We start from the raw sequence: 25,887 nt of genomic DNA on the forward strand, positions 1-25,887 counted from the left end.
GGCGGCTGGAACCTTCAAGGCAGTTACGTGCCTTTATAGGTGTATGACACATGAGGCACTGACTCCATTACTGACACTACGACGGAAGTGTGTGTGGGATTTAGGGGAAGAGATCTCTGAGAAAGCATGGACCTAGTTAGTTGGGCATGGAAAAGCACTAGACATACCCGCTTTCAATTGGTGCATTTTTTTATTTTACACAGGGCTTATCTTACTCCAGCAAAATGTATCAATATTTCTCTATTGATACCGCAATGTGCCCGTGATGTAACATGGGTGGTGCTGAATTTCGTCACATGATGTGGGACTGCCCCCAGCTTGGGTCTTATTGGAAAGAGGTTATTACACTGCTGCGTGAAATCACAGAGAAAAGTAGAGCCTACTATCGGCCTGTGTTTACTCCACTGGTTTCCCCATACCTCCAAGAATACGATTACTAGTAAGTCTTTGGACCTAGGCCTTCTTTTGTCGAAACGGGACATTACGACACATTGGACATTTAAGAAGGACCCCTGTGTACAGAGATGGAAGGCTGAACTCCTTAAATGGACGGAATGTGAGGGTACCTTCGACTGCAGCTTGCTAAACGGGCAAATAGTGAGAAAGCTCTAGAGGCAGCAAGGGCATGGGACACATTAGTGGCTCTGCTGAAAATCCCAGACGCTGATTTAGATGAAGATCCTGTGGCGGATGTTCCGGCTGGGCTGTCCTGATTACTATATATTTAATGCTATTCAATGATTTGTGGTGTACGTTCACTGTGCCGCTGACTACCTCTGCTGGACTTCCTGATGTTTGCTGCAGTGCACCTTTATTGTACTCCTTTGAGTTGCACTTTGATGATGCCGTAATCTTTCCTTTGAGTGACACGCCAGGGTGGGGGAAAGGATAAGAGGGTGGGGGGACAGTTTGTTTAGGGGTATTCAATGAGCGGCAGGGGTACATGTTACATTATCACCACTGATACTTGGTTGCTACCCATACAATTGATTATCAAGAGTTTAGCTGTCATTTGGCACTATTGTATTGGGGCCGAAAACACAATGTAAATTGCTCATGGTGGTGTTGCCTGCTCTTTGGGCAGGGTCGAGTTATATTTTCATTGCATCAGTGACTGCTTGCATATATACTTTGGTGATGTTTAAATTGTTAAATGTTTGGACATAATAAAAAAATATATATTTTTTTAAATTGTGTTTCCTGACGATCTTAACATTTTATAGACTTACTCGTTGGTTTAAAAATGTCAAGATGTGTATATTGCTATAACTGTCTTTATCAGCTACACACAAAAATTAAAAAGACAGTATCTTTAAATGAATGAGATGCTCCAAGATAATAAAGCTCTGAATACACGTTCAGGGCTAAATTCTAATCCCTGTGCAAACGGAAGTTTGCCCACGGATCACAATTATGAGTTGTGTGACCATTACCACACTCTCATCATTTTCTCCTGGTAGATTTGGAGGAACAAACTTGCAAAAATGTATCAGGGAAAAGGCCCAGAAATAAAGGCAAAGCATGCAGAATCTGTTGTGTCGGATACCAATTCTAAATGCCATGACCCATTTTTAAGTTAAAAGCTCGGAATAGGAGGCATTTACCACACCAGCCCTCCCTGGGCTAATGGTACATTCCCTATCCTACTGCGGTCAACCACCTACCGAGGAACTAAGTAAAAGGTTATGAGGCAAAGAGGTAAATACTTCATGGAAATTGGCCAGGACATTCTGAGCAGCAAGGAGGTAGCATAAAGGACATCTTAGGAATTTCAGGACACAATTAAGAATAGAGTGGTAAAACAGGAAGTTGGGTAATTTAGAATACCATGAGATATGATGGTATGCACTTTCAGAGGCATGTACCAATGAAACTCAAAAATGTTATAACATCATCTGAGATACTGTACTACACTTTGATTTACACTTTCAGTATTTCTTCTTATTGGGGATAATGTTTGATAAATGTTCTCAATATTTGGACAGAAAGAAACTACCTTGATTACTGCCAACTTAAGTCAAAAATATTGAATTTCCATGATATTAAATACTGAAGTAAGGTCATAAAGTGATGACTGCTCTAATGAAAATGACTTAAGAACTTTGGACTTGGACACTCAGCAAACAGATTACAATTGCTTTCAACGTAACAAGTTCTCTCCATACACCTTCATAAGACGTTGACGACCATGCAATGTAGGGGAGAGGTTTAGAGCCTGTTAACGTTTCTGATGTAAGTGTGACAGTGCTATGTGAGCCTCTTACATTGGAAAGGCGGTGCTTTCTCAATGCACTCAATCCGTGCCTCTTGATCCTCCTTGTCCACCTACAAGCCCTGGTCACCAGTTACAAGTATATGTCAGCTCTGGCACGTGCTTCTGTGTCTCTTCTCACTCAGGTTTCTTCACCAGCTCATCAGGGTTGCCAGTCTCAGCGGTAAGCTGTGGCATGCCTCATATCTAGCTGCTGGTTCCAGCTCGCTGATTTATCGGCAGTCATTCAGAGTACCTCACTCATCTAGAGGAAGTTACGATATACCATGGAATTAAAATTGTTCAAGACTTCTTTTCTTTTGAAAGTCCTGATGTGCTGAATATATGGTCCTCCTCCTGAGAAGTATCTTAAGAGGTTAAAACTTTAGACTGACACTTAGTAAATAAGCTGTCAACTTGTGAAAACTGTTAATTTTGAAATTTCTGTTACACAGCAGTGATTCTAAGTCCAGGCACCTGAGAGGTATTCAAGGAGAGCGTTTCGCTGGGAGAGAGTTAGTCCTGTGAACAGACCAGGTTCTTTGAGGTTGGTTATATTGCTAGAATATACATTTCCCTTGTATTCACACTGTTACGAATTATTTGATCTCCATATGTTTTTGCCTTCTCCTCAGGTCTACTGTGCCCAGCATATATTGATGCATAGACATGGCCTTTAGGTGACCCAGGACATATCTCTTTTTTTCACTCCCCGTCTTCATCCACGGACCCTGTGATTTATTGGAGACAGTTCTAGCTACGTGTATTTATTGTGCCTAAAACAAACAGCCCAAAGCCAGTAATCATATGGTCTTTTATACCCATAGTTCATAGCAACATAACAATAACCTTTGGAGACAGATGGTACAATGGGACTACAAGAGGAATCTTTGATGCAAGTATCGGTCTCTTGCCCTCAACTGCATTCTTTAGCTGGGGACAGACAGTCGCTTTAGTATTTCACGTAGGCCTGGACGGTGAACTCCGCTCTGTTTGTGGAGTTTTCTGCACTTCGCACACGCAGAGCGGAGTTTTTTCCTCTCTCGCTCTCGAGCGCAAGTGTGGAAAATCCAACGCTAGATGATTTCTAAATGCTCAAATTGAATATCTACTCGAGCGGCAGAAAGAAACAGCGCCCTCTTGCGCTACGCATGGTGCCATTTGCGCTGATTTTCCAGCACAGGACAAACACCTGGCGCTAAAAATCATCGCAAACCACATGACCTATTGCACTCCGCTGCATGAGCAACACCGCGTAGTACAGCTTTTTGGTCACTTCGCGGAGTTCTGCTATTACATGCTTTACCGTTACGCTAAGGCCTTAAGACAGCTGTGCCAGTACATGCTCTTATGTAATTGTTAGCTGATTAAATTTTTCAGAGAGATTGTGGCTCATTGAAGGCATCGGTCTATAGCCTGAAGACAACTGCTCCACATCACGGCAGAGCCGACTCTGCCTCTCATCCTTTAAAGAGCAAAAAACGGTACTAACAACTTGTCGCTCACAGTGCTACGAAACAATTTATTGTTATTATTATCCTATTAAACAATTGTGTACAGCACTTACAAAAACACATAGCATGTTAATGACTGTCTATGAGTGGACTGTAAATGAAAAGCACACACAGGCTATGCACATAATCAAATATTTCAGTTTTACCAATAGGTTTAAAGTTGTGTGCAATGCAACAACTGATATAAGAATAATTTATTTAATCCATCATGTACAGATTTAGAAAAAATATTGGTCCACCTGATTCTTGTCGAGTAAAAGAATACAAATCATCTTCAACCAAGAAACAGCGTAGAAATGCCACAGACTATAGGGACAGAGAAGACGCTCTCATTCATTCTCTCTAAGAAAGCTTAATACAAGTCCGAATTCTTCCTTGCATATTCGGTCATGTCAGGATACTGGCAGCTAGATTTAAGTGTCATCTAGACATGGCACTACCTAATAATATATGCAGCGGACGCGGTGGATGGGAATCTGTTTCATTTCTTCAAGGTGGTCTCTGGCATAGTCCCACAAGTAGTGATCAAGTAGAACAGGATTTATGTCTTTGCTCTTCTTTTCTCCCTTTGCCTCGAAAAGCTCCAACAAACGTTCACAAATCAACTCGACACACCAAATGGAACAGCCTCTGATCTCTACCTCTTGGGTCTCTCCGGAATAAAACATCTCTCCTGTGGGAGAGAAATATCCTTGTGAATATTCAATATACTTAGTGCATGGGAGATCAAAGCTGCACGATTTTGGTACTTATCTTGAAAATTATATACAACAACCTATCACATGTCCATTTTCTTCAAAAATAGCTTGTGTACTACCTTTGAAATACTAGAATACTAGATACATTTCCTATGCCCACAAGTGTACAGCAACAAATCACATGCACCGTAAACACCATTTTCTGTAATAGAAATAAGTAATAAAACACAACTCCCCTTTTGGACCCGCTTCCTTCTCATTGGATTATAAAACTAATTCAGAATATGAAAATATAAAGGTGATCCAAATTAGATATATTGTAAAAAAAAAATCAATAGAAACTGATTAAATGTGGTTGCTAGTAAAGTCATCACCACCGTGGAAGGTTATCTCTGCTACCACTTTTTATGCTGAAATTCCAAGTGATGAAACTAGACAAAATACCAGGCAAGCTATATGAAGAACAAGTTACTTACCTTCAGTAACGCTTTATCTGGTAGAGACCCTATCTAGCCGCAGATTCCTTACCGTAGAACATTACACAGGCGTTAGACTGGATCTGTAAATTTCAGTACCCCTGCATGCCAGTAAGTGGCGTGATTTGGCTCTGCGTGGCGTAGGCAGCAGCATCCGCGCTGGAAGTACAATGCACGGTGCCTATATAGGCGCCACCCTAGCGCAGCTGATGTTAGTTTCTTTTGTGACTTTCCATGCCAGAATCACAGAGCCTTGAGGAACACTTTCACCTGTTTGCAAATTAATGGCTCTTATAGAGATTAATCATTAACTCTATAATCCAGTTGCAGAGTGCGGAGGATGGGTAGGTCAGTAACGTATCTGCTGCTAGATGGAGTCTCTACCAGATATGGACAGGTGATAACACAGATCACAGACAGGGCGGAGCGGTGGGCTAGCCTGCCGCTTTTGCTGGCTGATTGTATAGCACTTACGAAAATGTCTATCTTGCCCAAATTGTTATACCTGTTTGTGAATATCCCTATCCGTCTGAACATCTCTATGTTCTAGACGCCGCTGTAGGTGGCCCTACTGTCATTTGTGTGTGTGGGGGGGTGGGGTGGGGGGAGTAAGAAGCCACGATGTAGTTGGACTGTGCTGGTGCAGCCATTTGATCGAGGAGGATTTGAGGCGCCTGATAAGCGCTTATATTATCTTTGCGTGCATGCGCAGTTTTCCCATTATTGGTTCTTTCCGCAGCGGTTCTTGCCACATACGGCAATGGAGTCCGATGCGATGCTCCCGATGCCGTTAGTGGCTGCAATGCTCTCCGGAAGGATACGGCGGTCTCTGGAAATTTGACTGGGCGCCTCATGGTAAACTATAATCTACGCATCATTCACTTTAAATTTTTGCACCAGTTATATTATACTCCAGTGCAATTATGCCGAGTCGGCCTGCGGGACACAGCTAATTGTGTACGTTAAGGGCAGGCTGATGCCAATTATTTACACCTGGCATGGCAGTGCGATGGGATAGCTGCGGTCTGGGCCAAGGTTGCGAGTGTACTTTCGGATGTAGTGCTGGAGAGAATAATGTGAAGTATCTTAACCCCTGTAACAGGCGGGTGGTCGCTGTCTCGACCCTGCTTTTGGGTAATGTGAAGTATCTTAAGCCCTGTAACAGGCGGGTGGTCGCCGTCTCGACCCTGCTGGCAAAGCGCACTGTGGCGCAATACTGGTCTGCGAAATCCACACCTACTGTGAAAAAATTTATCCAAGACGTAATATATTGTAGGAAACAACTATAGGTGTACATGGAAGAGCTGCCTGAGGCCTCTCGACCCAAATATTTTTGGGCTCCACTGACAGTGTACTTATTGAGCAACCCGGAAGTGTAATGCGTTTCACTTATTTACATGATCTCTTCCCCTGTGTGATTGGCCAGGACTTATTGACTTGGAACTGCCTCTTATGGGCTACCTTTTTAACAATAGAAATTCCTAGGCAACTATTCAGTTTGCTAATAGTGTGCCCCCATAGTCTTTGGATCCGACAATTGTGAGATGCTAAATCTTTTGAGTGCCGGGAGGGGTGGGGGTGAGGGGGTACAGTTGCTTTGTTTCTGCTTTTTTTATGTTACATACGAAAACTTGCTTGTTTTGATACCTGTGAGGATTGTATTATTGCACCCCAGCCTTGGGGTTTTTGTGTATATTTGCGGCAAGCATTTCAATAAAAAATTTTTTTAAAAGAGTCTCTACCAGATAAGGCGTTACCGAAGATTAGTAACTTGTTCATCTGATACAGACTTCTAGCCACATATTCCTTACCTTAGACCAGATACCCAAGCAATACATCCCTGGAAGTGGCGCTGCGATATGTATTATACTAAGTCTTGTAGGATGGAACAGGCAAAATGACCGCCACGCTGGACCAGACTGTCTAGGCAGTAGTGCTTCATTAAGGTGTGTAAGGAAGCTCACGTTGCTGCCTAACAGATACCCAAATTAACACAGTGGTTGCAACTTTGTCTCTGGTAGAGTGACAGGGCAAACCCGTAGGAGGTTGCTTGTTGGCCAATGCGTAGCAGATAGTGATGCAGAACTATCCATCACGAGATTGTCCGCATCTGCAATGCCTTCCATTTCTTGGTTCCGACATACGCCATGAAGAGTTGATCGTCCACCCGAAAATCACGAATACTATCAAGTTAGAACAACGCTCTTGTTGGGGCCAGTCGGTGGAGTCTCTCCTCTTCTTTAGAGGGATGAGGCAGAGCATAAAAGGTAGGCAGAGTGATGGACTAGCCTACATGAAAGGAGTAATCACCTTTGATAAGAAAGATGCTGTAGTTCGAAGAACCAGTGTGGCAGAGTTGAAGGTAAGGTAGGGAGGATGCACAGAGAGTGCCTGTAGCTCACTGACGCTCTGGAAGGCCTTTTGATTGTCAGAAGCCTGAGTGGGCAGTTGTGGAGCAGCTCAAAGGGAGCAAATATCATAAAACAGAGAAGTAGGTTGAGCTCCCACTAAGGTATAATAAAAGACACTAGACGGAATATGTGTTGGAGACCTATCAGGAAACTATATAGAAAAAAGGATTTTAAAAAGATGGCTGATCTGGCAGCTGCAGTAATACCAAAATAGCAGAAAGGTAACCTTTCAATAGGCCCTAAGTAGAGCCCTGGTGGGCTACGTTAATAAACAAGAGAAATTGGGAAAGGGGTGCGGAGTAAGGTTCAAAATGTTTGTCTGCACACCATGCCACGTTTTTGTACCAACGGCAGGCATTTATTCTCCTGGTGGAGGGATGCCTAGCTGCCAAGAAAACATTGCAGACTTCGGTCAGAAGGTCAAAAGCTGTCAACTCTTCTGCTCAATCTCCATGCATGAAGGTGAAGCATTTTCAGATTCAGGTGCAGAACCCTGCCCTGCTGCGGCGACAAAAAATCCTCCTGAAAAGGCAGCCTGATCAGTGGACCAATGCTCCCGCTCAACAGCTCAGGTTACCAATCTGAAGCCACAAGAATGACTTGGGCCTAGTCGTTCTTAATCTTCTCGAGAACTCTGTACAGGAGTGGTATTGGCGGAAAGGCGTACAGAAGGTCTGAGCTCCACTTGAGACAAAAAGTGCCCCTGAGCGAGAACTACCTTGAAGAATCCAGCTTGCAAAACTGCTGACATTAAGCATTCTCGGTGGAGGAAGACCGATCTAACCAAGGATCTCCCCACTCTAACAGAACTTGAGCCACCTCCAGATTGAGACGCCATTCATGATCTGCAAGGCATCAATGGCTTACTTTGTCCGCTCTGGCATTTAGAGAGCCAGCCAGGTGTTGAACCATTAGGGATATGCCCTGGTGTTCCAGCCATGTCCAGAGATGCACAGCCTCTTGACAGAGAGTCCATGTCCCAACCCCGCCCTGTTTGTTGTAATACCACATGGGGGTGGTGTTGTCCGTGAACACCTGTACCGGCCTTCTCTTGATTAAAGGAAGAAAGGCTTTCAGTGCCAATCTGATCACTCAAAGCTCCAACAGATTGATGCAGAGCCCAGATTCCGCTGGAGACCAGAGTTCTCTGATCTCCTACACTCTCAGATGGCTGCCCTAACCCAGGAGTGACACATTTGTCACTATAGTCAGCTCTGGATGGGGAAAGGGGAGGAGTCTGCCACTGACCCAATCACGGTTCTTCAACCACCACTGCAGGTCTTTTGCAGTTCCCTCTAAGATCAGGACCATGTCCGAGATGTTCCCCTGATGCTGCACCCACTGGAACTTCAGGTCCTACTGTGGAGCCCGCCTATGCCAACAGTTATGTGTCACAAGCAGGATGCAGGAGGCCGTGAGACCCATCAGCCTCAGGTAAATTTCACAGCAATCCAGGATAGAGGCTGAACCACCAGTATCATAGCCCACATATCCTGGACTCGCCACTCAGGAGGATTGCCCCAAAATGACACTGTGTCCACAACAGCTCAGAAGAACAAGAGTTTTTGAGAGGGGGTCAGGTGACACTTTGATCGTGAACCCCAGCTAGTGCAGAAGGTTCGCCGTAGTCTAGAGGTGGGAGATGACTGCCTGTGGTGAGCCTGCCTTCAACAGCTGATCGCCGAGGTAGGGGAAGTCTGACATCTGGAGGTGCGCTGCAACCACCGCCAACACCTTGGTGAACACCTGAGGGCGCTGCTATGGCTGAAGGTGAGCATGGCAAACTGAAAGTGCTCTTGACCCATCGTGAAGCACAGGTAATGTCTGTGTGCAGGCAGGACAGGGATGTGAAAAGAAGCATACTGCAAGTCCAATGCAATCATCCAAACTCCTTGGTCAAGGCCAGACAGGACTTGCACAGAAGTGAGCAGGAAGAGGTTGAGAAGGCACAGGTCTATAATAGGATGAAACCTTCTGCCCTTCTTGGGCACCGGAAAATAGCACAAATAGCAACCACAACCTATTTCTGATGTGGCCACCCTCTCTACAGCTCCCTTGTCCAAGAGACAACATTTCCTGATGGAGCAAGGAGTGGTGGTCCTCCGTCAGCTTGTCATATGTGGGTTGCATGGGAGGAGAAATGTTCATAAAGGGGAGGGAGTGGCCGCTTTAAACGAGGTGCAAAGCTCAACTTTCGGATTTTATTGACCTCCAGTGGTGCAGGTGATAGCGTATCTTGATTCCCACTGGAGGTCAATGATGGCCGGAGGGCAAAATAAAGGGGTTTGGGGGCTGTGGCTGCCAGGGGGGTGGAAGACTGGCTTGACTTCTGGCTACCTGTCTCTATGAGAACCCCATCCTCTGCCCCGAAAAAACTGCAAAACTTCCTGGCTGTTGTAGCTGGCAGTATAGAGGCGCAGTTGGAAACCCCTTCCGTGCCCATGAAAGGGGCAGCAGGTGGACTGGGGTTGGCAAGGGGCCATAGAAAGGCCCAAGGACCTGGTTGTAGCCCTACAGTCCTACAACGCCTGTCTGTCTCCGTATCGTAGTTGTAAATGACGATGAGGGCAGTAGCAGTACCACCACCGGGGGTACCAGGGGCATCAGGCCACCCAAAGATGAGATGCATGGCCTCATTGAACTCTAAGTCAGGCAGAGGTCCATCTGGCTCCCAAAAATTCAGTAACGTGCAGAGACAGGCCAGGTGTAGGCTCAACTACAGAGCTAGGCCTGAAGTGCTGATGGCCCATGACTCATCCGAAGATTTGCACAGCGAAGACAAAGACTTCTTTTTGTGAGGCTTACCCAATTTCCCCGATGAGTTGGAGTGGGACGACGATCGCCGGGTTCGACTTTGCAAATAATCTCGGGACCTTCCTCATGACTGAGATCTGGAGCATTGCGGAGTCGGTAAACAAGGGAAGGCAAGTATCTTGAGGGATGATTCTCAATGCCTTGGGATGCATGTTGTGGCGTTTTGGCATCGTGATCACACTCAAGTCATCAGAATTAAACCAAGTGTGAATCCATCACTGACATCAGTTGCTGACAGGTGCTGCATGGTTTAAAACCTACCTTTGTGGTGGACATCCTGCACACCAGGAGGAAACTTCTCAAAATTATTTGACAAAAGTTCGAAAAAGAGTCAGTCTCTTCAGATCTATGCTGCCTGACGCGGAAAGAAAAGAACTGACGTCAGAGCACTGGGATGGTGCATATATAGGCAACGCGCACATCACTTCAGGCGCTGACGATGCCTACAATGCCAAGCAGAGCCAAACGATGCCACCTATTCGTGCGTAGGGTTATGGCTCATCAAAGGTTTCCGGATCTAGTCTGACATCGGGGAATAGTCCAATGTAAGGAATCTGTGGCTAGAAGTATCTATCAGATAGCAGGGTGGATTGTGGGAATCCAAGGAGAGCAGGAAGTAGAGAAACCCAAAGTTGCACTGGTGTTGAGTGCAGGATGCATGGCAATGGTGTGTAAGAGTTCTGTCTGAAGAGGCCTTCAGCCCTATAACTACAATCCAGGACATGGTATCAACGAAAAGTTTGGAGAATCACACTGCTCTTCGATTTGTATACATACTCAGTAGTAGTACAAAATGTCATGTGGAGATTACCAACACTGGCCAGAATATCTGCGTGGAATTCCTGTAAGTATGAGTTAAACCTTGCAGAATAGAGAACATGGTAGACCTGGAACCATGTGTGTGAATTTTCCAGTCACATAAACAACATACGGAAAATTAAACTAAAAATACATGGTACCTGAATAAGATCTCACCAGACTAGTACAGCCCCTTCTTATTTCTATAGTTACCATGTCAGAACCAAGCAGCAGCAGCCTGGCTAATAATATTAGACACAACATTTCCTGACTCTCAGCATGGTTGTATTTTATGCTGGGGCCATTGAAAGTTAAACTAGCAAGACCCCCACCCAAGATCAGAGCAGAACGTTTTGTAGCTTGGAAGAGAAGGACAAAAATACTGCAACCGGGGCAGATCTTTAAACACGAAGCCAATTACGAACCCTGGAACTAAACAGAGCAAAGAGGCCCCATTTGTCCCGGAAAGGTAACATTTACGAGGGCAGAGATAAAGAGCATCAAATACTGCCCAATTGGCTTAAACTTAGAGCAATAGGAATAACACACAATGGGACTTAAGAACTCCCGGTGCTTACTTACTTAAGATACCAAAGAAACAGCAAACATATTTAGAACCTATTACACCAAACTATAATTGGCAGAGCAGCCTGGGGAAGGGGCAATTACCTCATTTTCCGGTAATTTTGAGTTTCCCATATTGTCACGAGAGCAATGTCAAGAGCTAGAGACACCTGTGGAGGAAGGAGAAATTAGAGTCGCAATCACATCCCTCAAATCGAATAAGGCCCTGGGTCTGGCTGGGTTTAGTGGGGAATTTTCCAAACTCCATTCAACAAAACTTCCACCAATACTCAAAGAAATGTTTAAGTCCTTCCGAAACACCGGTAGTTACTTACTCAATAGTGGACACCACAATAGTGGTAATCCCAAAATAAGGGAGGACCATGCTGAGTGCTCGGTCTATAGACCTATCACATTATTGAACTTGGACGTGAAGATGTACATGAGAATATTGGCGACAAGACTGACTCCTACTCTCCCGTCGCTTACCTGGGAAAACCAGTCTGGTTTTGGTACTGGTAGACAAACATCTGATAGCATACGCTGTGTAGCACTTTGTCGAAAAGACGAAACATAAACAATTGAAAGTGGCTTTTTTAACACTTGATGATGAATAAACCTTCAATATGGTGTACTGGCATTTATGAGGGCAGTTCTGAGCCACTTTGGACTAGGTGGTGCATTTATAAATAGGATTATAGAAGGAAATGGAAATAAGAGGGATGAATGGGGCATACACTCTGACATAGGCCTCAAGAAATCTACTCACCCACTCGCTAAAGCGAGTCAGACTTATCAGGGCGAACTAACTTTAGGGCCTACTCACCCGCTCTGGGAGCTGAAAATGAACAGGTGTACTAATAAAAAAGCAATTAAACCTAAGTTCTCGTACCCTGGACATGGAATCCGTGGCAGCATGAGGCTTCCACGAGTCTCAAAGCCTCCCGCACACAGCGCACATCCTCAAACTTCACCTTACGTAGGCAGTGAGAAGACAAGCCCTAAATAGGATTTTAGCAGCCAGGATACACCCTCTCCCCCTCAAAGAACTATATCCCACTGGGATAGTAAGGCCAGTCATTGCAGAGTGCCGCAAATACAAACGCGAGTCTCTGGACCATATTTTACTCTGTTGCCTGGCTCTGCGCCCAGCCCGCAGAATCTACCTCAGGCCCATTCTACTTCAACTGGGCACTCGCACTGCAAAGGAGGCAGTCCATCGACTTTTATGTTGGACACAGTGAAGCATATGGCCACGTTTGGCACATTTGTCCACCATACCCGTACAAAACTGATGAACACTTCCCCCTAGGCCATCAGACAGGCACTTGCGCGGCTGCCGCCCAGCCACTTTTTATCACCTGATTGTTTTATGCCAGAATGTAAAAGAACATTTTTAATAATGGTTGTGTACCTAGACTTGCTTTTAGATTTCTAGACTCTAATTCTGTCTTTTTTTAAATGCGGTGTTTTTATTTCTTTTGTTAATGTAATGGTTTTAAGGAACCACACAAACAAAATTAATTAATTCATTCATTCATTCATTCAAACTGTTCACTCAGAAAGTGAAGGAGCAATAAAGATACCTTCAAATCTTGGTTTTATCTTGTCACATTTGCTCTGTGCTTAGAGACAAAGGTCAGAAGTCTGTTAACATCTTGTTACAATGACTTTTCTTTCTCTGGCTGCAGAGTTCCACGATTTTGTAAAATGAGCTCTGAGGTGTGAAGAACCGGGTTATTTAAGACCCAGCGGCGCCAGGGGCACGCCCAAAGTCTTCGGGTTCACCTGTCTTAGAATACAGAGACACGGGAATACTTCTTGGTGGCGTCAAATATCAAATTTATTGGCTGCAGCCAGTAACAGAAGTCCTAGAAATCATCACGGTATGAGTTCTCAGGAGACTGCTCAATTTTACAAAGCAAGTCATCCCTTTTTATGCCAAAAATCACATTCCAGACAAATACCTAACATTTACAAACTGTCCAATCACATGTATCCACACCAGAGGTATCGCATGACAGTAAAACCCACTTTTCAGTTGCCCAGCCCATGATCAATCATCGGTCAAACCCAACATTCTTTTTTAGACAGGTCGAACGAACCCATAATAAAAAAAGGCCACAACCCAATCATAAATAGACCATAAAGAAAGGAGCAGAAACAGGTGAGAGTAGGATAAGGCATATTTGTGTGCAGTAAAAGTTTATGATGTCCTGTGCTCTGATCCTTAATCTTGATCAGCTAAAGGGCAGGAACTGGTTTAACAAGATCAGCTTCAGGCAACAGGGTCAGTTCACTCAGGTCAAACAGGAGTCAGCACAAACTCGAGCTAAGGTGTACATGTCCTTAAAAAGACTAGTTCAGCCACAGTCATCGGCCTATGTGAGGGCAACCACAAAATGGCTGCCAAACACAAAATGGAACCCAAGGGTTCAGAACGAAATCCCTAAATACGTAGTGAATCCATCGGTCTAACATGATGAAAACACTCATACTTGCCGCACTAACTAATTACGGTTCGCTAATATCAAATTCGTAACGAAACCATGACCTTGATGGAACAGGTTCAGAATTCACGGAACCTCAGGTGCTGTACAAAGAATGTGAAATGAAAGGCTGTAGGGTGTCAGTTTTTTATCCAAACACACAACATTTAAATAGCTAATACGTTAACTGTACAATCTGTGTAAAGAAAAAGATATTTTAATAGGATGAAAATAAATCAGAACACTTTATTTGGTGATGTGCAAATGATACATGTGTTTGCTGAAAACCAGTTTTCACAGATTATTGGTTATACACTTTAAAGTTTTATCAGAAAAACTGTGTGTTAATGGGAACATTTTTGGCCATTTCTATGAGAAATTTACTGTCTTGTTTATTGGGATCAGTATAGTATCTGGAGGGAGTATTAAGGTTATCCCCACCAACAGTCCCAATATTCAAATATTGAAATATAAAAGACGAGTCCCTTTTTATTTAATTAACAATAATGATTTTTATTCTGTTCCAAATAGGAACTTTATCGAGCTTTTTAGTAATCTCTCCAATTTAGACAGACAGCAAGGCTCAGATGAGCCTATTGGGATCTTTTTAGGTGGGGATTTTAATGCCAAACTTCCAATCCACCCCACGTGGATTCCGCCGTACGAAGGGGCTTGGAATTAGATACCTTTTTCCAGATCGCAAAGCCAAGAACACGGAGAAAGGCATTGGCAAGAGGTGATGCCCCGGCAAGTGCAGCTGGAGTGGTTAAGGTGAAGGATGAACAAGTGGATGCCATCCAAAGATGGCCTGCTTGATACTGTGCAGCAAATGAACACAAGCCACCAGAGAAAGGGTGCAGTAACTGTGGTCTGATGCACCGGACGCCCAATGTATGCACGGCACAAGGTATAGCAAGCTCAAGGTGTGGACGTTTGAATCACTTCGCCTATGTGTGTTGGACCAGCGGGCCGAATGCAGGGGCACGGTACAGAGGACAAGGTAGGGTGACCCTACGACAGCTGCATCTGGAAGAGGTGGATACTGGAGGCCCCGCTAATCGGGTTGGTCCCACTGATCACCCCAAGGATGATAACAATGATGAAGTGTTCACCATCTCATTCACAGTCAGCGATGGTACCCGTAAGAGGCCCCCACGTTGACATCGGAGGCAACCAATTCAAGGCGTTAATCGACACCGGGGCCACTGTCAATATAATGGACTCAGCTCAATTCTGAAAGATCATGCTTCAGCCCAAACGTGCACCGACTAAAGCAAGAATCTACACCTATGGGGGGCACTGAACCACTGCCATAAGAGGAGTTATAGAGGTTGTGGTGAAGGGCAATGTCAAGTCGACACAAGCACGATTTCATTTGATCAGAGGTGGCACTCTCCTAGTATGTCACACCGCCGAAGACCTGGGACTCGTCTTTTTTACATGGCAAGTGCAAGAATCTGATGCTGCAGATATCCTACAAGAGTTCCCCACCTGTTTGAGGGGCTGAGGAGATTTAAAGACCTTAAAATAAAGTTACACATTGACAATACTGTGAGACCTATGGCACGCCAACACAGAAGGGTGCCGTTTCACCTTCAGCCACTAGTGGAGAGAGAACTGGATGAACTAGAATGACAGGGGGTGATCAAAAAGGTTTCTGGGCCCACTGCCTGGATCTCACCCCTAGTGATAGCCCCAAACAATTCCTTAGGACACCTTAGGAATATACCTAGGTGCCAAACTGGGTTCGGAGCTCTTTTAGAGTAATGCTTCCGTGTGCCAGTAGGTGTCGCTATATGGCTTGGCGTTGACTTCATTCTGCCTAATAATGACGATGGAGCAGCATATAAGTTCCACACCTAAACATCAAACGTTTCTCTCTTGGCTCTGTCCACTCCCTTAGACACAAAGCCCAACAAGAATCAAAGATATCAGTGAGTAGATTCCTAATGGGATCTTTTTAGATTGAAAGGAGATCATTCCACACAACGGGGTAGTGCAGAATCAGCAGTTAGATACTGTATTGACCAGAAGGTGCATTACCAATGGTAAGTAACTTGTTCTTCCTTTAGAATAGATACCAAAGCAGTTCCTCCCAAGGGGGTGGGTCTGTGGACTGGCTCATATCAATAAGTCCTGCAGGACGAAATGAGTGAAATGCCCTTCTCTGCGGACTTGGCTGTCAAGGTAGTAGTGCTTCATGACTTGTGCATAGATGCCCACGTGGCAGCCTGACATATCATGAACAAGCACTCCACGTGACAATGCAGCGGTAGCAGACTTGTCTCTGGTAGAATGGCCCCTAAGTCCTTCTAGAGGCTGCTTCTTGCCCAATGTGTAGCAGATCTTAATGCAGAGTGCTAGCCACCTTGACAAAGTCCTTTTCTTAGCTAGCACTGTGCTTGGCCTGTGTCTTAAGCAGCACAGGGTTGTCCATCTGCCCCATGCTCAATAATAAAGGCAGTATTAACCTCTCACACCAACATGATCAAGCTCAGCTTTCCTTTTATGGGCAGAGTCCAGGGCACATTCAGGACGGCCAACATCTCTCAGGAGCCATGCGAGGCTCTGGAGCCAGAGCAATAAAGTCCCCTCAAGGACAGCCTTCAGATAATGGACTCCCGGTGCACCGCCCTCAGACAGCAGCCAGGCAGCGCCTGAGAAACCAACGTCATTCCCGAATGAGCTCCTGAACACAATGAACCGGGAGCACTGCTTTCTCCTTCCTCTTGCCGCTTCACGTCTACGCCAGTCAACAAGTAGTCTTGCTGGCCCAGCACCAATCCAGCTATGCCTGCAGAGTGTCACTCGGACAGGGGGGCAGTTCCTCGTACCGTCTTCAGAGAAAGTGGTGGCCAAGACCCAACCCCAACCCCAACTCCACCGTCTGCCCCACTGTGTGCTTCACCCATCCGGATCTGCTGGGCTGAACACTCCGGCGGCAGAGAACACAGCGCCAACCCCCACTGAGAACACCACAGCCAGCAGTGTACAGTGGAACAGCGCCCTCCTCAGTTATATCTCCCACAGATGGCCTCCCAGGTGTGCCACTTTCTCCTAGCTCCGGTCAGCTTGGCCTGCATAGATTATTGGGCGGCCAAGTTGGCGCAGGACACGTCTCTCCTCATTATCAGTTCCTTCCACTGTCAAGCAGCACACAGCAATTATAAAGGAGTCTACTGCTGCTAAATGTATTCTATGCAGCCTTCAAGGTCATTTATGTATTTGGTCCCATTTCGTGCAGGATTTTGGCAGAGGTGGCAGTGTGCTCATGCTCAACACGTGATGTCCGCCATATTGGCAGACCACGCCCTCCCTGACGATCTTGTTATCTACATAAAGGATATAATTTGTATGCCTGCACCATATCCTGCTATTCTTCCTTCTGAGCAGTAAAGAACCTTCATTCACCCCATTCCTTTACAAGGTGTGGAAGAGTCACCTTGTCCTTCGTCTTTTTAGAAGCGAATGGTACCTATGGGTATGGATTCTCCCGATTAGTATGCTGAGCTGGAATCTATCATCCAACTTAGCAATTGCTTTCAGTGCTACTGAAAGCTAGGGAGACCTTGAATTTCACTTCTCCATCTCTATTTTTGCGAATGTTCAGAAAACAGGCTCCTGGAATAGAGTTTCCTGTGATGGGCCAGATGACTGCTAAATAGACAAGACCACATTCAGAGCCATTAAAATAAATTCTTTGCATGTTAATTACAAAATGTCAAACAAGAACAACTTAACTGGTCAACCATGCTGTGTGCAATGAAAGACTATATGATATCAGTTTTGTTTCTAAACAAGCATTTAAATACCTTTTAAATGAACTGTACAAATATTTCAAAATATATTTCAGTACTTGGGAAAGCACTTTTTTAAAACTCTAATGTGTGATAGAAACAAATATTTTAATAGAATCGAAATAAATCAGAACACATTACTTGGTGATGTGCAAATAATAAATATTTGCTTTAACTCAATTTTCCCATTATTGTTTATATGTTAAATAGGTTGTACCAGTAAAACTGCATGCCAAGAACCAACAGGCATGTGAGGGGAAATGTTTACCTTTTATGTTGGCTAGATGTATTTTTTTTTTACATTGTGCAAATGTTTAGTCTATTAGAGCTCACATAAGAATTTGTTTGTACACAGACATGCTGAACTCACATATTTGAAGGTGCTCCCATATTTAATCATTTAAAAAAGGTGACTATGAAATAAAGCATTTGCCTAGGATCACACAATTTGGACACCTTTATGGGTCAAACACATTCCTTTTAGGTCAAGTAAATTATTCAAGTCACTAGATCTGCAGGTATAGTAACATTTTTGTGATTTTTCGAGGACTGTTAGGAAATGTTGACAAAGGAGCAGTTTCCTTTTTCCTCATGATGCTGCAGAACAACTTCTCTAATTGGCTTTCAGAAGGCAAAGTAGCAGCAGCTTTGCAACCCCTGCAAATTAAAGACCCAATGGACAGAGCAGCAAGAACTGTTCATGGTTCTGTCTGAATATTTGAGACATACAGGGCTTCATATTCCCTCCCTTACCTCTAACAAACAGAACAAAGTACGGTATTTTCCACTTTCATGACAAGACTTAAAGCCTGATTTGGAGATGCACAGTAACAGAAAATCCTTTAACTTCTGGAAGAACTACTGAATCCAGAAGATAATCCAGAGACAGATAGCTTCATAACCATACCATCTCAATAATGGAGAAAATTCCCCTAGTGGTTTCTCCTCTAAATTTCGTGCTTCATCAGAAGTCAGAGGATTTTAGTTACTGCCAAACTGTATATCAGTGTTTAATTTCACCATCAACAGATAATCAGCAGCTTTTACAGGCTTTTAAGGCTTCCAGATTCAGGCAACATTGTTTTTAAAAACAGCAGGTGTCAGGCAAGTAGCAGCATAGATTATGGTTCATACCTAAAGTAGCCACTTATTCAAATACTCCAATTCCTGACTAACCCAAGAACTCAGGCTGAAACCCCAGTGAAGTTATTAAAGCAGATGTTCCCAGAAGGAAGTATGTAGTCCTTGCACCATCAATGGAAGCAATCAGTGCACATCACTACAGTTGGTGTTAGCATTATCAAGTACGGTAAGGTTATGGATCTTACTTAAGAGCCTAATTCAAACCTTCAAAAATCTCAGAGGTCATTTCTGGAGCTTCTAGAAATTGTTTTATAACTTTTTCTGGATAAAACGGAGTTACATGTGGATAACGAAAAAAGGCCAACTTGTTTTACCCTAGGGTACTTTATTTTACCCAAAGGGCCTGGGGCATTCTTCCAATGTACGATCCATATGACCAGCAACCAATGCGGACTGTGGAGTCCTTCCACACTGGAAGGCTAACTCAAGTCTTGGGAGGGAAGCAGATAGGGGAGGGAGGTCATTTGAAGAGCTCCAGGATGTATCAAAAGTAGATCTGATTTAGCACTAACAAAGCACACAAAAAGTGAATAAATAAATCGTATTCACTGGTAATTACTCTGGGCCACATCCCAGTCCATCATTCTTATGCACATCATGTCACCTTAGCTTGGAGCCAGCCATATGCAAATCAGTGTTGACCCAGCTCCAATGAGAACAGTAAAGCCCAAACTGTCTGGCCAGGTCCTTCCTGAGCCGGAACACAACCAACCCAGCAACAGTTTACCCTAGTTAGGGCTCATCAGCCAGGTATAGCTTGTTTTCAGTGACACAGTGTGCAAGGGACCATATCTGGGCATACCCGTCCCCCTTAGAGTGATATACAAAAGTATATAAAAAGTGATGAGTGCTATGCTCACATTAATTTCAGCTACTGGTAATTACTCGGGCGGCATCTAAGTCCATTGTTCTTTTACACACCATGCTACCTCAGTTTGGACCCAACCATATGCAAATCAGTCTTGGCCCTGCTCCAATGGGAGCAGTCCAGCTCAATCTGCCAGGCCAGGCCCTGCCCAAACCATTGGACATAAACATTGTTAACAGAGGTGTCGCCATTTGGCCTAACGTCTGGTTTCAATTCAGAGGTGCTGTCGGAGTAGTGGTAGCAAATATCTTACTTCAGGCAATACATCTGTTTCCCCCCTTCAAAATCCAGAAAATCAAAGTTCAATTTCCTAAGCGCGTCTCATGAGAACCTTTGTTTCTTCTGCCACATATTTTTTTAGTTAGGATTTTCAATTAGCCGGACATATATGTTGTAATTCCAGTGCTTTCTATCTATATTAGCAGTGATGGTCTCCTCTGTTGGTCTCACATTTCTACCTCCAGAGAGGACTAGATCCCTGGGGCAGGCACTGAGGGTTAGAACTGGGGACAATTTATGAAACTCAGTACAAGAGGGTTACACTTTCAAGCCAATACCTCACTTGACTGGTGGTCTCCAGAGGCCAACATATTAGAGGGAGTCTTCATGTAAGCTCTGGAAGATGTTTCCTTCCATCATTGCAAAGGATCGAACAGAATTTCACCCAAATCAAGAAATCATTTGTGCCATCTTTCAGCAAGTCATTTCCTTCCATCGGCGGCTTTGTGAAGTGCCTTATCTTGAAAAACCAATTAAAAGAATAAAAAAAATCTAAGTCTCTATAAACCTCTAAAATGCAACCTTGAAAAGATAAACTCATCTTGGCTTTGGAATATCTGATTTTAACACGCAATGGTCTTTCTCTAAGCAACAAGTAAGTAAAGCCACGCTCGTTTCATTACAACAGAGGCATCACCAGTGGCCTCCCAAAAACACCTTCCCACTGAAGACATCTGCAGATCAATGTTAGACTTGGCATCTTTTAGAGTGTTTCCCCTGAGTTTTTGCTTTCTGCCTTCCCGGTTTTGACTCTGTTTTTGATGGCATAGTGTTTCTGCCCACATTTCGCACTGCTGATCAGTGGTAAAGTGCAAGTGCTCCTGTGGTAAAGTATGTTATGGATTGGTGTTTCCATGATTAGCTGTTTGGGTTTCTTGCTAGCCCCTAGTAAAGTGCACTGAGTGTGCCAGGGCCTGGGAATCAAATGATACGTGTGTGCCTGCAGCACGGATTGTGCCACCCACATGAGTAGCCCAGAAAAGGTTCCTCAGACCTGCCATTGCAGAGTCTGCACACAATTTGTAACTGTCATGTCGACTTGGCCCGTGCACACACTGGCCAGTCCCTAACCTTCCCTTTTCTTACATGTCAAGCACCCCTAAGGTAGGCCCAAAGTACCCCTGTGTGCAGGGTCCAGTGTATGTGAAAGATAGGACATGCCCTGGTGTGAATTACGATTCATAAAAGGGGGTGGTGATGGACAGAGTATCTGAATTAAGCAGAACACTCCTACCCAGTCAAAAGATCAGGGCTTGATCCATCACCGTTTTTTAGCTCACTGCACCATCCCAGTTCAGAACCTGGCTACATGCAAATTAGTCTGGCCCTGGCCCAGTGCATCATGGGAACAGGGCAGACCAAACTACCAAGCCAATTCTTTACTGGAAAGGAAACAAGCTTCCGGGGACCGGTTTCTGGCTTTGCAGCCGTCTTCGGCCCGGCTTGCTTGAATCCTGATGGTGCAGTGAGCAAGGGACTCACATCTGAGTATACCCTACCACACTTATGGTGGCCAAAAATGATTCATAAAAGGGGGTGGTGATGGACAGAGTATCTGAATTAAGCAGAACACTCCTACCCAGTCAAAAGATCAGGGCTTGATCCATCACCGTTTTTTAGCTCACTGCACCATCCCAGTTCAGAACCTGGCTACATGCAAATTAGTCTGGCCCTGGCCCAGTGCATCATGGGAACAGGGCAGACCAAACTACCAAGCCAATTCTTTACTGGAAAGGAAACAAGCTTCCGGGGACCGGTTTCTGGCATTGCAGCCGTCTTCGGCCCGGCTTGCTTGAATCCTGATGGTGCAGTGAGCAAGGGACTCACATCTGAGTGTACCCTACCACACTTATGGTGGCCAAAAACGATTCATAAAAGGGGGTGGTGATGGACAGAGTATCTGAATTAAGCAGAACACTCCTACCCAGTCAAAAGATCAGGGCTTGATCCATCACCGTTTTTTAGCTCACTGCACCATCCCAGTTCAGAACCTGGCTACATGCAAATTAGTCTGGCCCTGGCCCAGTGCATCATGGGAACAGGGCAGACCAAACTACCAAGCCAATTCTTTACTGGAAAGGAAACAAGCTTCCGGGGACCGGTTTCTGGCATTGCAGCCGTCTTCGGCCCGGCTTGCTTGAATCCTGATGGTGCAGTGAGCAAGGGACTCACATCTGAGTATACCCTACCACACTTATGGTGGCCAAAAACGATTCATAAAAGGGGGTGGTGATGGACAGAGTATCTGAATTAAGCAGAACACTCCTACCCAGTCAAAAGATCAGGGCTTGATCCATCACCGTTTTTTAGCTCACTGCACCATCCCAGTTCAGAACCTGGCTACATGCAAATTAGTCTGGCCCTGGCCCAGTGCATCATGGGAACAGGGCAGACCAAACTACCAAGCCAATTCTTTACTGGAAAGGAAACAAGCTTCCGGGGACCGGTTTCTGGCATTGCAGCCGTCTTCGGCCCGGCTTGCTTGAATCCTGATGGTGCAGTGAGCAAGGGACTCACATCTGAGTATACCCTACCACACTTATGGTGGCCAAAAACGATTCATAAAAGGGGGTGGTGATGGACAGAGTATCTGAATTAAGCAGAACAGCAAGCCGGGCCGAAGACGGCTGTAATGCCAGAAACCGGTCCCCGGAAGCTTGTTTCCTTCCCAGTGTAAGAATTGGCTTTTGTAGTTTGGTTTGCCCTGTTCCCATCATGCACTGGGACAGGAACAGACTAATTTGCATACAGCCAGGTTCTGAAACTGGGATGGTGCAATGAGCTAAAAAACGGTGTTGGATCTAGCCCTGATCTCTTGACTGGGTGAGAGTATTCTGCTTAATTCAGAGACTCTGTCCCTCACCACCCCTTGTTGTAAATAATTTTGTCCACCCTAAGCGTGGAAGGGTATACTCAGACATGAGTCCCTTGCTCATTGCACCATCAGGATTCAAGCAAGCCGGGCCGAAGACGGCTGAATGCCAGAAACCGGTCCCCGGAAGCTTGTTTCCTTCCCAGTGTAAGAATTGGCTTTTGTAGTTTGGTTTGCCCTGTTCCCATCATGCACTGGGACAGGAACAGACTAATTTGCATACAGCCAGGTTCTGAAACTGGGATGGTGCAATGAGCTAAAAAACGGTGTTGGATCTAGCCCTGATCTCTTGACTGGGTGAGAGTATTCTGCTTAATTCAGAGACTCTGTCCCTCACCACCCCTTGTTGTAAATAATTTTGTCCACCCTAAGCGTGGAAGGGTATACTCAGACATGAGTCCCTTGCTCATTGCACCATCTGGATTCAAGCAAGCCGGGCCGAAGACGGCTGTAATGCCAGAAACCGGTCCCCGGAAGCTTGTTTCCTTCCCAGTGTAAGAATTGGCTTTTGTAGTTTGGTTTGCCCTGTTCCCATCATGCACTGGGACAGGAACAGACTAATTTGCATACAGCCAGGTTCTGAAACTGGGATGGTGCAATGAGCTAAAAAACGGTGTTGGATCTAGCCCTGATCTCTTGACTGGGTGAGAGTATTCTGCTTAATTCAGAGACTCTGTCCCTCAACACCCCTTGTTGTAAATACTGGTGTGAATTACAGCCCATTTTGTTTTTCTCTATTGCAAGGCTAACTGTTCCCCATAGGACAGAATGGGACGTTTGTTTATAACATCTTATAAACATAACTGGCCCTGGGAACGAGGTGGGAAAATAAAATGTAGTATGCCTGAACTCAGAATCTAACGATGCATCTTTTAGTAAAGGTGATTTGTACATTCTGTGTTTGAAAATACCACTTTTGGGAAGTGGGTATTTTCTTGCTCAGTCATCCCGTGTGCCTCTGATGGAATGTGGATTGGTGTCTGGGTTTTGGATGACAGATGGCTAGGAAGCATGGGGTGGCTCCCGATAGTCTGGGTAGGTCAGGAAAGGGCTGACTAGACCTGGGCTGCGATGGGGGAAGAGGGAGGAGATTTCCTTGCACCGCAAAGGGCCGGGTCTGCCTCTGACAATACCGTCCCCAACCCCTGCCGGGAAATCACACCACATAAGGCGGAACTGGCTCTGGCTTGGCACAGAGACCCTCTGCCTAGAGGATCAAAGGATTTTTGGATATAAATACTGGGACCCAGACCCCTGAACTTTAGAACTCTTTTGGATCGAGAAGACTGCCAAGAAGAAGAGCTGGAGAAGCTGTGAGGAGGGACTACCACTTTGCTGTGTGCTTTGCTGTGAAGACCTGCAGTGGCTGCTTCTGTCTTGGGCAGTGAAAGGACTGAACTGAACTTTCTGCAATCTACTTTTCTGAGTTTCTCCAAGGGCTTAAGGTAGAGCTTGCCCCATGTTCAAGAAGTCTCAGGAACAGCAAAGACTTCAAGCTCTTCTGCCTTCAGCACTGGGGATTGTGTGTTTTGTGCTGTAACAGAAGAAAAGCAACTCAACAACGTCTCCTTCGCCGCTGTCGACTTCGTATCCTGAAGGCAACACAGAGGGCACCGCCGCAATGCGACCATTGTCTCACTGCCAATGCCTGCTGATGCCGCCACCGAGCCGCTGTTCGTGCCGCGACCTGTGGGCACTGCAACCCGCACCGCTTTGCTTCACGATGAAACCTTGGCCTCCCCGACAACGACGCTCCACGCCGATATCTACGCCGCTGCTTGCACCGTTGTTCGAGGGCACCGCTCGTAAAGTTACACAACGCACCGCCCTCATCCCGTACTGCAGCCTTGTCCTACCGTGCCAGCACCAACAACTCCCGTTGGTCAGCCGACGACAGCGCTTCAGCAACGACGCCGCCACTGCTTGCACCATGACCTGCCAGCACCGTGGCGAGCACCGCCTTCATCTCGCACCGCGACCCTGGTCTCACCGACGATGCCATCTGACTCTGCCATCTGTCGCCACCACCGAGCCGCTGCTTGCACCGCGACCTGAGGGCACCGCACGCCGCACCGCTGCACTTTGCACCACAGCACCCAACGCCTGCCGACGCCATCGCTCCTGATCCCGACAGAGAGGAGTTCAACCTGCAATGTGAGTGATTTCAAGGGCCTCGGCGCGCTGCATCTCCAACAGGTACTGTTTGCGGGTCCTCCCACACCGTAGTTGGTCCGCGACGCCGTGACCAGCCTGACCTGTTTGGATTTGTTTGCTCACAATGCCGTTATAGCCCCGGACAGAGCTATCGACATCAAGGAACTGTTTTTAAAGCGTATTTTGAGAATTGTAGGTTTTTAAGTACTGTATTGTGGATTCTTATCGTTTATGTATATATATATAAATATTGGCTATTTTTCTGAACTGGTGTGGTGTCCTTTTGTGGTGCTTACACTGTATTACTGTCGGGTTATGCACAAATGCTTTACATACTGCCTCTAAAATAAGCCTGACTGCTCGTGCCAAGCTACCAAGGGGGTGAATAGGGGTTATTTTAGGAGTGTAACTCCCTTATCCTGACTAGGAAGAAGGGTCCCTTTTTGGACAAAGGTGCAAGCCCTTGCCAACTAGAGACCCCCATTTCTAACAATCAATAACATGGATCACTCCATAAGCTATTTGCAGGTGTTGCTTCCTGCATGCTTCTTTCAGAAAAGATCCAACTTTTAACCATGACGCTTAGCACAACCTGGTCAGGCATATCCTATTATACTCCCCTCCTAGCAGCACTGAGGACTGTGAACTCGTATTTCAAACCAGTTGCAAAGGAGGAAGTGCAGGACAACAGAATAAGGAAAACCTATGCTCATAGAGACTCCATTACTCTTGGTTATTGTTCTCCCCTTCACAATATCA

General features: G+C 45.4%; 1 protein-coding gene across 4 annotated transcripts in view; it reads right to left on the reverse strand.

Annotated features, from left to right (window-relative positions):
• Positions 1 to 3,753: 3,753 nt before the first annotated feature.
• QNG1 (Q-nucleotide N-glycosylase 1) overlaps positions 3,754 to 25,887 on the reverse strand; it is a 127,480-nt gene continuing 105,346 nt past the window's right edge. For all 4 annotated transcript variants that reach the window (XM_078675819.1, XM_078675820.1, XM_078675821.1 and 1 more), the window contains exon 5: positions 3,754 to 4,438. In XM_078675819.1, coding sequence (XP_078531945.1) covers positions 4,206 to 4,438 — 233 coding nt within the window. In that variant the 3' untranslated portion in view covers positions 3,754 to 4,205. The remainder of the gene's footprint in view (positions 4,439 to 25,887) is intronic.

Source organism: Lissotriton helveticus, chromosome 2_1 (assembly GCF_964261635.1).
Source record: "Lissotriton helveticus chromosome 2_1, aLisHel1.1, whole genome shotgun sequence".
NCBI classification, from domain to species: domain Eukaryota; kingdom Metazoa; phylum Chordata; class Amphibia; order Caudata; family Salamandridae; genus Lissotriton; species Lissotriton helveticus.